General features: G+C 39.6%; 1 protein-coding gene across 1 annotated transcript in view; it reads right to left on the bottom strand.

Moving 5' to 3' along the window:
• Positions 1 to 15,529, bottom strand: part of cntn3b (contactin 3b) — a 66,005-nt gene that overhangs the window by 33,892 nt on the left and 16,584 nt on the right. The window contains exon 3 of the mRNA XM_083770896.1: positions 10,731 to 10,866. Coding sequence (XP_083627022.1) covers positions 10,731 to 10,866 — 136 coding nt within the window. The remainder of the gene's footprint in view (positions 1 to 10,730; positions 10,867 to 15,529) is intronic.

The following is a 15,529-nucleotide window of genomic DNA, read 5'->3' as shown; positions in this document are numbered from 1 at the left end:
TATAACTGGCCGATTAGTGTTTTACCTACAGTATAACTGCACCGATCTGTGTAAAACATTGTATGTACGTACACTCCCTAGAGGCCAAGGAAAAACCTTTGCCTGGACTCTTTCACATCTGCTCTTTATAGCGCAACCAGGGGGCCGACATACAGTATGTAAAACATATTCTAATATATATTTTTCTAACATTACTCCTTTTTATAGATTCTATCCAAATTTCTTGCAAATCGGTACACATGCTCTCCATAGGCATGTGATCAAGATGGGTTTGTTTGATTTCTCATAATTATCCATCCTGATTGGCTACGATTGGCTAAAGTTTTCAAGAGTAGCCTGTTTTGTACAAATCGCCACAACTCCTCAACGCAGCGTCCGATTGCGTTGAAACTGCATGCATATTCCCACTAGGCTGAGGAAGAAATGCCACTTGACAGTTTTCAAATCAGCCTCATGGTGGCGCTACAACAGGCCAAGTCTTGTCACATACACACACACACACACACACACACACACACACACACACACACACACACACACACACACACACACACACACACACACACACACACACACACACACACACAAAACATGTTTATATTACTCCTAAACATTTTGCCAAACATCACACACACTCCTATCCTCCTGCCCAGAAGGGCCCTTTTTCTTGTTATAATTATTACAATTTGTTTACTTGGATGGAACAGCGCATAGAAATGGAGGAATGGGCAGACAATACATTTAGTTTGAAATATACATCAAAGATGAGATTATAATCCATTTCTAATGGATGAAGCCTTGGCCTGGAAGAAAGATCATCAGGTGATCTCCAACCTTCTTAGAGTGTTTCAACCCTCACTAGACTCTCCAGTTGGCGGATCATCAGTGATTTGCCAAGTCACTGCCCCTCTCCTCCAGGCTTCCAACATAGACAAATCCGGAGAGGGGGGGGGGGGGGGGCACCAAGGTGCAACCAGCACCAGCTATAGCATTTTCCACACCCGGCCAACAGGGAAGTCCATGTCCTACCGGCCAGTTGCAGCAAACCAGTGCTGACCACACCCCAGCGACCGCCGCGTCCAGGTCACCCCCCGCGGATCCACCCACTGTCCTTCACTTAAGACAGGCTTCTTCCCCAGTCAAATGAAAACAGCTAAGGTGATCCCAATACACAAAGCTGGTGATAAACATCTCTTCACAAATTACCGGCCTATCTCCCTTCTGTCACAGTTCTCAAAAATCCTGGAAAAAATATTCTCTATAAGGTTAGACAGTTTTATAGATAAACATAATTTATTAATGGATAGCCAATATGGATTTAGATCTGGACGGTCAACAACAATGGCATTGATGGAGTTAACCGAAGAATTGACTTCATCAATTGACAATAACAAATATGCACTAGGTATTTTTATAGACTTAAAAAAGGCATTCGACACAATAAACCATGAAATATTATTACATAAACTGGAACGATATGGGATTAGAGGGGTAGGGTTTAATTGGATTAAAAGCTACATCACAAACAGACAACAGTATGTTCAGATGGGCGAATATAAGTCAAGCAGCTCACCCATCACCTGTGGGGTACCGCAGGGCTCTATTTTAGGTCCTAAACTATTTATATTATATATTAATGACATTTGCAGAGTTTCAAACATTCTACAGTATGTTGTTTTTGCCGACGACACCAACATCTTTTGTGCTGGGGAGAACCTCCAACAACTATTGGAGGTTGTCTCTGCAGAACTAGAGAAACTGAAAATGTGGTTTGACACTAATAAATTATCACTCAATCTGAAAAAAACTAAATTCATGATCTTTGGAAATAAAAAAATACATTCTAACACATTAGTTGAATTAAAGATTAATAATGTAAAATTGGAAAGAGTTTATGAGAACACCTTTTTAGGAGTAATAATTGACCACAAATTCACTTGGAAACCCCATATAAAGTATATCCGGTCCAAAATAGCAAGAAGTGTTGGGGTTCTTGGCAAAGCAAGGTATTTATTAAATTATAAGTCACTACTCACATTATATAATACGCTAATATTACCATATCTATCCTATTGTGTGGAGGTCTGGGGAAATAATTACAAAGGAAACCTCCAGCCACTTGTCATCATACAAAAGAGAGCCATAAGATTAGTGCATAAGGTAGGGTATTATGATCATACTAATGAACTGTTTTTAAGGTCAAATACATTGAAGTTTATTGATTTAGTTGAACATAAAACAGCTCTTATTATGTATAAAGTAAGAAATAGACTAATTCCTAAAACTATCCTGTCATACTTCAAGGATAGGGAAGGGGGGTATGAGTTAAGAGGAGACTTAAATTTCCAACAACCCAGTGCCAATACCACTCGGAAGAGTATGTGTATCTCTGTCCGAGGGGTTAAGATCTGGAATGCCCTACCAGAGGAAGTCAAACACAGTAGTGACTTTTCAAAATTTAAAAAATTGCTCAAGCGAATCCTTTTGGACAAATACAGCATACTATAGGGAAATTATGTATAATGTTGACGTTATTGTATGATCAACTGATACTTCTTTCTTTCTTATTTTCCTTCTTTCTTTCTTTAAGTAATTAGTACTGTAATTATTAATAATTAATTAACTCATATTATTGTATATATGGTAACATAAAAAAATAAAATAATAATGTGTGAACCAAATGACATTACTCAGCAACAACATAAATGATAATGATCATTGGCAACGAGGGTATCGTGAATAGGGATAAAAAAACAACAACAATTATAATGTGTAATCTAACGGTTATGTAATGCTATCTCTACGGTGACACGGGGGGGGGGGTTTGGTGTAGGGTGAAATTCTCGTTAATGTAATGAGTATTACGATTCTGTAAGTAGGATAGGCATCTATAAGCTTTTAGCTTCTGCCTACTCCTTTTGATCATCTTCATGTTTTTCGGTTTTTTGTTCTGTTTTCAACGGCTTACATTCATTTTCTTTAAATATTGTATTTGAAACTGAAGGATGATCAAATAAACTAAACTAAACTAAACTTTCTCTCATGCCAGAACCAACAGGAGGCTCTCTCTGCCTTGTGTGTTGTTGCTGGACTGCAGGCACTGAGAGGTCTCTAGGACTATGGTTTGCCTCCTGCCTAGGGACTCCTCCTACGTCTTACCAAACTGTGCGTCTGTGCGGTGTGCATGCGTCCGCATCCTTGTCCACACTTGGCCTTACTCTGGTGTATTTGACACACACACACACACACACACACACACACACACACACACACACACACACACACACACACACACACACAAACACACACACACACACACACACACACACACACACACACACACACACACACACACACACACACACACACACACACACACACACACACAATGTAATGTAAATAATAATGCTAATTTGTATCCGTAGTCCCCAACAATAAATTGCACGTTGCACTACAGTAATCTGCTTCAGTCTGACATTGCCTCCATTCTAAGCAATTTACAAGTTCACTTGTTTCAGTTTCGAGGAAGCCACTTGGACTCAGTTAATTTCAGTATGGTATGAAAACTTGCAGACAATTTCTCGAGACAGACAACCCCATACACTCAATATCCCTGTGTGGGATGTTTTATGTATTATTTATAGTTTGGTGGTCAAATTTACATTAATATTGCATTTAAAGCACATACACTAGCCTATCCATTTGCAAAGGCTGCCTGAAAATAGTCTCTGGAGAAAAGATTGATTTCTGAAGGAAATTCAAAAGTGCATGACTTATGTAATGAGGTTTCGCCAATGCTGAATTATTCAGATAAATTGCTTAACACTTTAATGACTTCAGAGAAAATGTAAACATAATGTATAGATTTCACATATCATGTTAAATCAATACATTTATACTCAAAGTATGATTTTAATTTCTCTGTGTCAGTATCAATATAACTTATACAAGCTGTATGTTATGTTTAATGGGGTCACAATTCTAAAAATGAGAAATAAATTAGGCTTGGCAGCATGATAAGAAGATTATTTCCTATTTGAAATTCACAAATTATAATTAGGACCCTTTAATGAATTTCATATCACATAATGACTTTAATATGAGCACACAAAAACTAGAAAGTAATGGCTATCCAATACAGCTGTCAAAACTATAGAATCAAACACTCCTTAGTAATGAATGCCAAAGTATAGTAGACTATAGAGTATAGAGTTTAGACTGATAAAATGTGCATAGCACAGTTTGTTTTTCAATAATATTTGTATTGACATAACATACATTACACACACACACACACACACACACACACACACACACACACACACACACACACACACACACACACACACACACACACACACACACACACACACACACACACACACACACACACACACACACACACACACACACACTCTCTTCTTGTATAAACAAAACAAAAATAAGTACCTAAATAAGATAAACTGCATAGCACAGTTGATGGATCACAAGTAACTTGATTATATAGTGTCAGATTCATGTCTGTCGGCAGATTGTTTGATCGGGTTCCACAATGAATGGCATCCTAATGACAGGTGATGGGACTTTAGCCATTTCTGAAAACACAGTATGCAAAGAACGCCATTCTAGCAGGAAGATAAGTGAGTTTGTAAAAACTAAGATATGATGCATGGTGATACTTTTAGTAACTGCCACGGCAATGATACTACTGTAAAATTACGGGAAATAAAAATCACAAACTATACAAAAAATAGCAGGGCTCTACTTGTTCTCCCACCTGCCTATGCCCTTTCACTGTTAATCCTGACTGATTTTGTCAATTCGACAAACAAAATTATATGAAGTATATGAATATATATGAATTCATATGGCATACACTAGCTTACATTATCTTTTAAATAAAGAGACATTTCACTATTCCAATCTTCGACTATACTGTGTGGAAAATGCTGTAGTTGTTCCTTCCAGCTGTGCTTGCCGTTCTCCATTTCAGCGTAACATAATCCGCTGGGTGTTTCTGCTGGAAGGATGATTTCTGCGGGAAGGAGGATCTTGTATGTACAGTATTGTACAAGCGGAAAGGAGGAATGAACGGGGGAAGAATCCCAAGAGAAGGATGGGGAAGCTGGCTATATTTGCAGCCACACAGCATGCCTCAAGTTAATGCAAGAAGATGGCAGGAAGCTTGAACAGATCACACACATCTAGAGCACATGGCTGCCATGGGTGCAGGTGGGGATATCTGCGCACAAGCACGAAGACACCCACTCTGGCAGCGGCGACACCGAACGACTGAGTTATAATCCATGATGGCATCGCTCGCTAAAAAATGACAGATAAAAAAAAGAATATTGATTGATGAGCAACCCTTTCGTACGACAAACTATAAATTAGGTTTTAGATAACCTAGCCTTTGTGCCATTGCAGTACATGAGAAACCTGTCATCAACAACCTTCACATATACTGTCATGTCACAAAAGACTTCTAAGCCCTGGCCCTCATAAGCTGTCTATGGAGTGAGAGGTACTGATGACGAAAGATCAGTGGGTGAAAGAGAGCGGTGGAACAAATCTAAACAATGAAATGTCTTTAGCTGTAGTGAAAGGACACCACTCCTTTCTCCCTTTTCATTCATGTTTCTATCCTGTCTATCCAAGCAATCTCCACATATACAGTTGTTCAAGGTGTCTGTGGGCCTGGATTATGCCCAAACATGGACATAACTGAAGTCACAAAACTGACGTCATAGATGACAGAAAGATAGACAGAGAGATGGGGGGGGGGGGGGGGGGGTGAAATTAGGGTCTCAAAGACCCGAAGCATAATATTTTATTTTATAATTTAGTTAAAAAATAATAATAATAACTGTTGAATCATGCATCGTCCCAGAAAAGAATACAACTGCTGGAAATGAGAACCTTTAACAGCAAAAATGAAACTCAACTAACTTGAACTTCCCTCGGACAAAATGGAGGAGAGGTACTATTTTTACTTGCATGGAAGTATTCTACACAATGTAGTTACTTTGTACTAAACCAGTCAAAATAATTAGGGTAATAATAATAATTATTTATTTATTTTTGTTAAATTTATTTGGATATTGAGAAAGGGACCACTCGGACCTCAGAGTGGCCACACAGGCATTGGATACATACTTACGAATACTCCCACCTCGCTGTGTTTCTTTATAAGAGCACCTTAATAGATTTTGTGGAAGAATCATAACCACATGGCACCTTCCTTTCGATAATTCTTTAATGTCATGTTACTTTTTAGAAGTCAAACTGTTATCAGCCTGCCTGATGTATAATGGACAAATGGCAGACATTGCTTGATATATGGATCTTTTTTTTATATACAATAGACAATATATTACATATAAATGAACCCTAACCCCACCATGGCAATCTTATTTTCAAATTTTATTTTAATTACGACTGTGTCCCGTGCCAAAAATAGCAGATGTGCAATCTCAAGCTCAAATTGCTCAATATGCTCTGCGATACTTTGTGAGCTTGTAGATTGGCTATTTTCGGCACCAGACCAGACACTGTCGTAAAGTATAAAATTAAGCAATAAGCCACGAGAGGTCTCAGGTTACCGGGTATTTTACACTGGCTGGGGGCGTAGGCAGACCCGAGGCGCAGCCGAGGGTCTTCTACCCCGCAGCCAGTGTAAAATACCCAGTAAGCTGGGGCCTCGAGTGGCTTATTGCTTTTCTAAAACGGTTACAAACATATAGCAATATTAACCTAATAAAACTATTGAATTCACAAAAGTAGCTACGCTTTGCACTACCAGAGCGAGCCACATAATTTCCTTGTTGTGCTCGGCAAGTAGGCTATGTGACGGGAGAATAGCGCTTGATGTTTTTACGGGGCTGCCTGGAGCCACACATTCACAGTCATATGAGCCGGGCGGTGCTTAGACGCCCGCACGGCTTGTGTTTGTAATTCAATCAAGCGCTCCCCTTCCCCAGTTCAGCAACAAGGCTGCAGGATGATACAAAGTGATTGAAGGAGTGGGTTATCGGTGAAATTTACACCGGTCATGTGACGGTAACCAGCCAATCAGAATGAAGTATTGGGACTACCCGTTTTAGAACCAGGCTTTAGTACAATACTCCAGCACAAAGTCCAAAGACTCCTGCCGATCATTTTCATTGTGTCTGTGGTCTGACATGGTCTGACTGCACTCTGGCTGACCTTGAGGTTTTCCATCAAATACACACACGCACGCACGCACACACGCACGCACGCACGCACGTAGTCCTCGCCAACTGCGAGGACTAAAACCTGAACACGCAGATTGACACCTCCTCAGGATAAAGCTGACATTGTGGGTAAGTGTGTCTGTGCTCCTGAATGATGCCCATAATAATGGACATGCATGCCTGATATCACAGTACTGATATATCATAGATGCCTGATATCACAGTACTGATATATCATAGATGCCTGATATCACAGTACTGATATATCATAGATGCCTGATATCACAGTACTGATATATCATAGATGCCTGCCATGTGCCATCATAGACTGGCCTCAAAACTACAGCCATAATAACCTGGGCAATGATACTGATTTTAGACAGACATACACAACTACAACGCAATAACATAGGTAGGCACAGCTGGGTACGGATATAGACAGCTTCACAATCACAGCACAGTATTGATGTCATTGACTGGCCTGTAGCTTTTGTGCATATACCGGTAATTCACCCATGGGCAATGGGTACCAAGAAGACACACACAGTGCTCAGAGCTGAAGAACTGAAGCAGCCCCTCGTCCCCGCCTGGTCTAACAGTGAGTTTAAGGTTTATTTAGCACAAACAGTCAGCGGTGCCACTGATTGTATGGGTGAGAACGTTTTTGTCATACATAACAATGAGAGTGAATTTGGAATTGTCACTTCCTCGATCTATGAGCACAGAAGCAACGGATGATGGACAATATTTGGACTTATACCATGCCTTGCAGGTATATGCTATAGGCCAGGGGGTTACATTATGATGTGGGAGGGGCCAAGAGAACCCTGAATCATCAGCTATGAATCATGAATCAGGCTATTCTTATAGGCCTGGCATGCTTCAATGTCTCAGTGGTTCTCAACCTGTGGGCCGTGACTCCTTGGTGGGCCGTGAGGATAGAATTAAAATAAACATGCTCTGAAAATGCACACGGCCCACCTATCTTCATGAACACTTAACGGCACGAACACTTTCACCATTTAAAGTGGGTCCTGATCCAGATAAGCTTGAGAATGCATTATAAACATGCGTATAATGCATTATAATCTGCATGAATATATAGCACTGTGTAATTATAGTTGTAGTCATAAATTAATACAATTATCATAATGCTTATAACAATAACCATGTTCTTATAACTATAACTGAGTTCTTATACAACTATAATTATATCGTTTTATAAGCAGATTATAATGCATTTATAGGTACAGATCAGGGGGGCAGTCAGACAGATATTTTGTGAAGCCACAAGGAAATCGGGATTTCCTGAAAGTTCATATAATGGCCTGTTGTGGCGCTGTCATTGGACCCAAAAAAACCCATAGCCCCATAGAAGTCCATGTATTTGGGCCAAACTTCACCTAGACTGTATTACCTTAATAAACATGGTCATGAATACTTTTTGCTTCCAGTCACTAGTTTAAAGTCTCATTTCTAATGTCATAATATTATTTTTGGAAAATTATGGTCCCATTTATTAAAAAAATGGGATCCCCCACCATAGAGTATTAAAAGGATAGAGACTAAACTGGCGCGAAGCTCCGCCCCCTCCGCTATTCATGTCAGTGGACACTCGGACACTCCCACACCATATGAAAGAATGTACCTATGGCGTTTGACGTGCAGAAAGTGCAGTTGTGATTATTTAAAATCCGCATAGCACACAATCTACGGGGGGTTAAGTATGTCCTATGAACAAAATTTAGATGAATTATTTAATATATATATAATATATATTTCTGGTGCATAACAAATGTCAAATAATTTGTTATGGACAAATACAGTACTGTCAAATACTGTTAAATTGGAAATTATTACACATTGGAAGCTTGAAATGTTTTACACTTTTCAAAGGCAAAACTATTTATTACTAATTATAAAATTCATGTTTATTCACGTGGTATCATTGAGCAGTATGAATATACTGGCAATAACAACCCCAAAGGATATTTCCAAAGGACATTCAGGGCAATATCAGGACATTTGAGTGTTTTATCTCTTCCATTTAATCATATGGAATGAAAAAAGAAAAGTCCTCTCCTTGCCAGAAGGTAAACAAGTCAAGTACAGTCAGTGTAAAGGAAAACAACCTTCGACATAACCAACTAAAGCCACAAAATGTTCCACAAAACTAGTGCCTTTAAAAGAATGATGACACATTTCAATCTCAAGTTCAGAGAGGTTGCTTGCAAAAATAGCTGTTATTCTAAGGAAATACACTGTATATTGATTAAAATCTCTGGTCAACCATATAGGGTTAAAGTGGTTACTGTAATCCTGAGTTTGAAGTATTAGGTCATCTGCTACTTAAATTGCAATGAGAGCTCCTACATCCATATTTAAAAATGGTACAATCATGTAAATTTCCACTTTTTCGTCAAAACACACACATTTCTATTGTAGGCGAAGCTGAATTGAGTAACTAAGCGGTAACTTTCAGTAACTGAATCACGGTAAAATATATAGACATAGCGCTCTCACAGCAGGGATCAGCGGGTAAACCTAAGATTGTTCATAGCTAGGAAAAAAATACATTACTGACAGCAACACATTTTATTATACCATGCTATTAGGCCCAAAAGCAATCCAAATGTGCTTTCGAATAACAAAAGTGAATGTCAAAATGGTTTAACTTACTTGTGGAAAGCCTTCCACTCCATTAGTTTTGGTATGCAAGCTACAGCTGAGACTTCATCCAGGATAGCTCAGCTGGCAAAAGTACAGTATAATGATACCCCTGCTGCTGCGCTTAAACCATGTTTCTAGCACAGACGCATTAGAGGAAATGTAAGCATTTAACGGAATGTCACTCACAAGGTTATTGCATCTCTCCACTGCTTGCTGTGCATTTACATGATGCTGACCAAGCTGCGAAACACAATCTACCACAAAAGAAGTACTACTGTATCTGTTGTATTCAGGCATACTCCGCAGCAACGGGAATATCAAAGGATCTATGGTGCAATTAGTCATCTTAATCCTTTTTACTCGTCTAATGATTTCTTAATCCTTGCACCATATTATAACATATCAGCTTCAATCATACAGCAGCCGCGTAAATCTCATGACTAATTAAGTTAACCTTGTTCACATCTATGGTGCAGGCATATGCATTACCTAATGCATTTGCTTTCTGACACTAGCTCAAAATCATATATCAAACTGAAATAACTTCCTAACTTTTTCAGTTAGGAAGAGACACTCAATTAGGGAGTTACTTTTTCAAGCTTAACTTATTTGTTGGACGGTACAGTATCTCCCCCGAGCAATTACTTCCAGAAAAACCAAATCAATAACAATCTATTCTATCGGTATCCTGCTTAATGCAGCGGTGAAGATTTGCAAGCATCAACCAATTAGGCACCATCGAATGGCGGTTTTATATGATGTGATGTGGTATATGCAGAGTAAACAGCGGGCAGATGGAGATTTTCCATGACATGGCAGTAATGTAAGTTAGACTCTGCACTTTACCTGTACTGTGGAGAAGGGCTCCCTTCTGCCTCACATCTAATGGTAGCTTGCTGGTCTGGAGAATTGATAGGTAAAATGAGGTCACTGGGCTCTGTCCTCCATCTTGGCCCTTGAAATACCACATCCTCTGCACAGGCTAGAGAAAGGCAGAGAGAAAGGTCATGATATTACTACAGACAGAAAAAGTCCCTTTAACCCCCAGAGAAAATAGTACAAAGATTAAACTCAATACAGGATATACAGTACAACGAAGTTGTGGGAAGGCGTGACTCTGTGATTGTTGTGTTTGTCTGTATTGCCCCTTCTTTCTTTGAATGTTCCTTTTTGTTTTTAGCTAGAAAAATGTGACTGAGCAAAACATCATCAACAGATCTGATAGCATAGATATTTAAGCACTATGCTTTATATGATAGCCTGGTCTGCACTCAGGGCCCTGTGATTGACAGGTGCTGATTGGCTCGGGCCAGACTGTCTGCAGAAGATACATAATAATGTGAATTCACCTGACCGGGATGTTTACCAGGCTAGGTTTTATTATGTGAGCACTTATTTTTTTAACCATTTTATTATATCTGTAAAAACACAAGACAAACGTAAATGTAGGATGTGACTTCTATTACTTCTACTATTTTATTCTGCTTTAATGCTGCAACAAGTTTACATAATATTTCTAAATATACAGTGTAGGTGCCTACTGTCAAGCAGAAGTAGAGCCCAGTTAGTCACTTAGGTCACATTCTCACCTAATACTTCGGTAGACTCGATGCGAATGGGCGGAGAAGTTGGGATTCTTGCATATTTAATTTGCTGCGGTTTGCCTTCACACTGTCATCCGCAGCAATTGGAAACGCAGCAGGGGGGACCTTTATCAATGTGTTCCATTCATAAACTAGCCTACACAGTGAAATCTATGGTGATAAAATTATACTCATAACGTGCATGTGTCATGCCGTTTGGACCCCCCCTCTCTCTCTCTCACTATACGCAGTACGCACGCAGCCACGCGCTGAGCGCACTGATTGTTTGGTTGAAACTCAGAAGTGGAGAGTTTGCTAGGCATCTTCCAACATCACACTCTGGTAACTACATCTCCCAGAGAAAGATCTACTCGGCATGTTCCAAGTCCAAAGACGCCAATGGTCGGTGATATTATTTTGTCTTAATCAGTGATATTTGCAATACTGCTTAATGTGCAGTATTATCATTTGTTGTTAGGTTTTCAACCTAACATAATTTGCGAACCAACCAATCAACAAATGAAGCCAACTGTGCACAGCATGAAAAAGTTGGAAAATAAAAGTTGAATGAGTTGAAAATCTTGGAGTTGTTTCCTTAATGTCCTTTGAGTGGAACAGAGTATGACTTAACACTGATATAACAGACAGCAGCACAAAACGTTTACAAGTTTATCGAGATGAAAGTCCCTACTCCCCAGTAACCACACAGTGACAGCACTCCATGTTTACGGCACGCACAGACAGACAGACAGAATATTCTGTAGGCTATAATACACTGCAGTGTTTTTATGTGTTTCCTTAATCAATTGATTAATGTACTCGTCCTCATTTCGATCAGGGCTTCAGTCTCCTCATTCGACCACGTCTATCCACGGTAACGTGACACATTTGCGCTGCGTAAAATACCGGGACATTACAAAAAACGAAGATGGCTCTTCAGTGGTTCTTTGGAGAGGTTGAGGTGGTACAGCACCACTGCCTTACAAAGAACCTATTTAACCTTTTGTATGTTTCTCTACTGGTTCTTCAGCTTGGTTTAGTTTTGTTGGGTAAAGAATAAAGACTACATCAAAATACAGTGTATTTCCTTAGAATAACAGATTAAAGCGATGGTTTTGATATTTTTGCCCCAAAAGGATCCCTGGCTGAGACAAATATGCCTTAAAACATTATACTTGACCTCTATAACTGAAATTACAAAATAAAAACACCATCAATATTTAATTTCTTTCATAAACAGAGAATCTTCCACTCAATAGGGACTGCTCCCGTCGCAGGTTGATGATGTCATATGTCCATGTGTGGTCTAGACCTGTGGAATGTATGGAATGCATATACTAATAAAAACAACTTAATACTTCCTTAGGTTAATATAAGCATCAAAGCAATATTTTTTATATTTGTATTAGCTGTGGCAAACCAGTGGAAACAGCCAGGCCTATTCCCCACAGAAGGAGGCTGGGGGAGGTGATAGAGGGAGTATATCACCCTGTACCCGTCCAGTGTACAGGTATTGCAGCCAATGGGAGCCTGGACATGGATTGGACGCACCTGCAGCCAGTAAGGCAATCAACAGAAGCTTTTAAATAGCCGACGCCCAAGCTGCCTAGTGAGTCAGTTTGGACTAATGGAGGAGTGAGGAAGCAGGAATCACTCTGTTCATGAGGAGGCTGGTATGAGGGATATCTCACAAGTGAGTACAAGATTTAACTCAAACCTTTGGACCCACTTGGATGTGCTGTGCGTGTATTGTGGCTCACCTGGTCTCGTTCTCTCTCTCTCCCTCCCTCCTAGGCCAACTGAACTCCACAAGGGAGAGCATACAGCACTCTCCCCCACCTGAATGCATTAGTCACTAGCTCTCTCTCTGCTCTGCCCACAGGACTGTGCATAGAAGCCCAAGCCCCAGACAGGAGGAACCCTAAGTTGACGTTTTGCCCCGTTTTCCCCTTTCCCACAAGTTAATAAAAGACAATTTAAGTTACATCTGACTCTGAGCCTCTTATTTTATTGTGAATCTTGCCTATTCTCCCCTGGGTAGCCACATAGCATATGCATTCCATACATTCCACAGACCACACATGGACATATGACATGAAAGATTCTCTATTTATGAAATAAATAAAATATTGATGGTGTTTTAAGTTTAAATTTTTAGTTATAGAGGGCAAGTATAATGTTTTACGGCATATTTGTCTTATTAGCCAGGGATCCTTTTAAGGAACTATTCCAGTCATCATTGCGGCTCCATCTGTACACACACTTCTAAAGGCGTATCAGGATGGAAGAGGTTCTCCTATGATTGCAAGCCAAATAACCACATTTTGTGGTTTAATTCAGTGCCATATTTGCATAGTTTGTACAGTATGTATGCAATGGCTGCTCCATATGGCTGCTCCATATTATCATATGATAGAATATTTAGCAAGATGAGTAATTTTTCCTGCATTTTGGGGGAGCCTACTTATTAATGCTATGCATTACTGGGACAGTGAAAATCAGTAGCCAAGCAATTACAAATAGTTTATGACTACAATGGAAAATCTCCACATCAGGGATGAGCATTTTAAAGAATTTTTTAATTTCTTCAAGATTTACTGAATAATTGACTTGATTATTACGATGTGGTCAATTTTCAAAACCATTATTAATACACTTTATTTCATAGATGTGCTTTGCAAGCTGCTGAGGATAAAATTATGTAAAAAAACAGTCCAACATGAACCAAAAGTCAACAGAAGTCACCTAATACTTCGGTAGACTCGATGCGAATGGGCGGAGAAGTTGGGATTCTTGCATATTTAATTTGCTGCGGTTTGCCTTCACACTGTCATCCGCAGCAATTGGAAACGCAGCAGGGGGGACCTTTATCAATGTGTTCCATTCATAAACTAGCCTACACAGTGAAATCTATGGTGATAAAATTATACTCATAACGTGCATGTGTCATGCCGTTTGGACCCCCCCTCTCTCTCTCTCACTATACGCAGTACGCACGCAGCCACGCGCTGAGCGCACTGATTGTTTGGTTGAAACTCAGAAGTGGAGAGTTTGCTAGGCATCTTCCAACATCACACTCTGGTAACTACATCTCCCAGAGAAAGATCTACTCGGCATGTTCCAAGTCCAAAGACGCCAATGGTCGGTGATATTATTTTGTCTTAATCAGTGATATTTGCAATACTGCTTAATGTGCAGTATTATCATTTGTTGTTAGGTTTTCAACCTAACATAATTTGCGAACCAACCAATCAACAAATGAAGCCAACTGTGCACAGCATGAAAAAGTTGGAAAATAAAAGTTGAATGAGTTGAAAATCTTGGAGTTGTTTCCTTAATGTCCTTTGAGTGGAACAGAGTATGACTTAACACTGATATAACAGACAGCAGCACAAAACGTTTACAAGTTTATCGAGATGAAAGTCCCTACTCCCCAGTAACCACACAGTGACAGCACTCCATGTTTACGGCACGCACAGACAGACAGACAGAATATTCTGTAGGCTATAATACACTGCAGTGTTTTTATGTGTTTCCTTAATCAATTGATTAATGTACTCGTCCTCATTTCGATCAGGGCTTCAGTCTCCTCATTCGACCACGTCTATCCACGGTAACGTGACACATTTGCGCTGCGTAAAATACCGGGACATTACAAAAAACGAAGATGGCTCTTCAGTGGTTCTTTGGAGAGGTTGAGGTGGTACAGCACCACTGCCTTACAAAGAACCTATTTAACCTTTTGTATGTTTCTCTACTGGTTCTTCAGCTTGGTTTAGTTTTGTTGGGTAAAGAATAAAGACTACATCAAAATACAGTGTATTTCCTTAGAATAACAGATTAAAGCGATGGTTTTGATATTTTCGCCCCAAAAGGATCCCTGGCTGAGACAAATATGCCTTAAAACATTATACTTGACCTCTATAACTGAAATTACAAAATAAAAACACCATCAATATTTAATTTCTTTCATAAACAGAGAATCTTCCACTCAATAGGGACTGCTCCCGTCGCAGGTTGATGATGTCATATGTCCATGTGTGGTCTAGACCTGTGGAATGT

Source organism: Protomyctophum parallelum (assembly GCF_964188405.1).
Source record: "Protomyctophum parallelum genome assembly, chromosome: 8".
Taxonomy (NCBI): Eukaryota; Metazoa; Chordata; class Actinopteri; order Myctophiformes; family Myctophidae; genus Protomyctophum; species Protomyctophum parallelum.
Note: the sequence above shows the minus strand (reverse complement) of the source record. Positions and strands in the feature narration are given on the sequence as shown.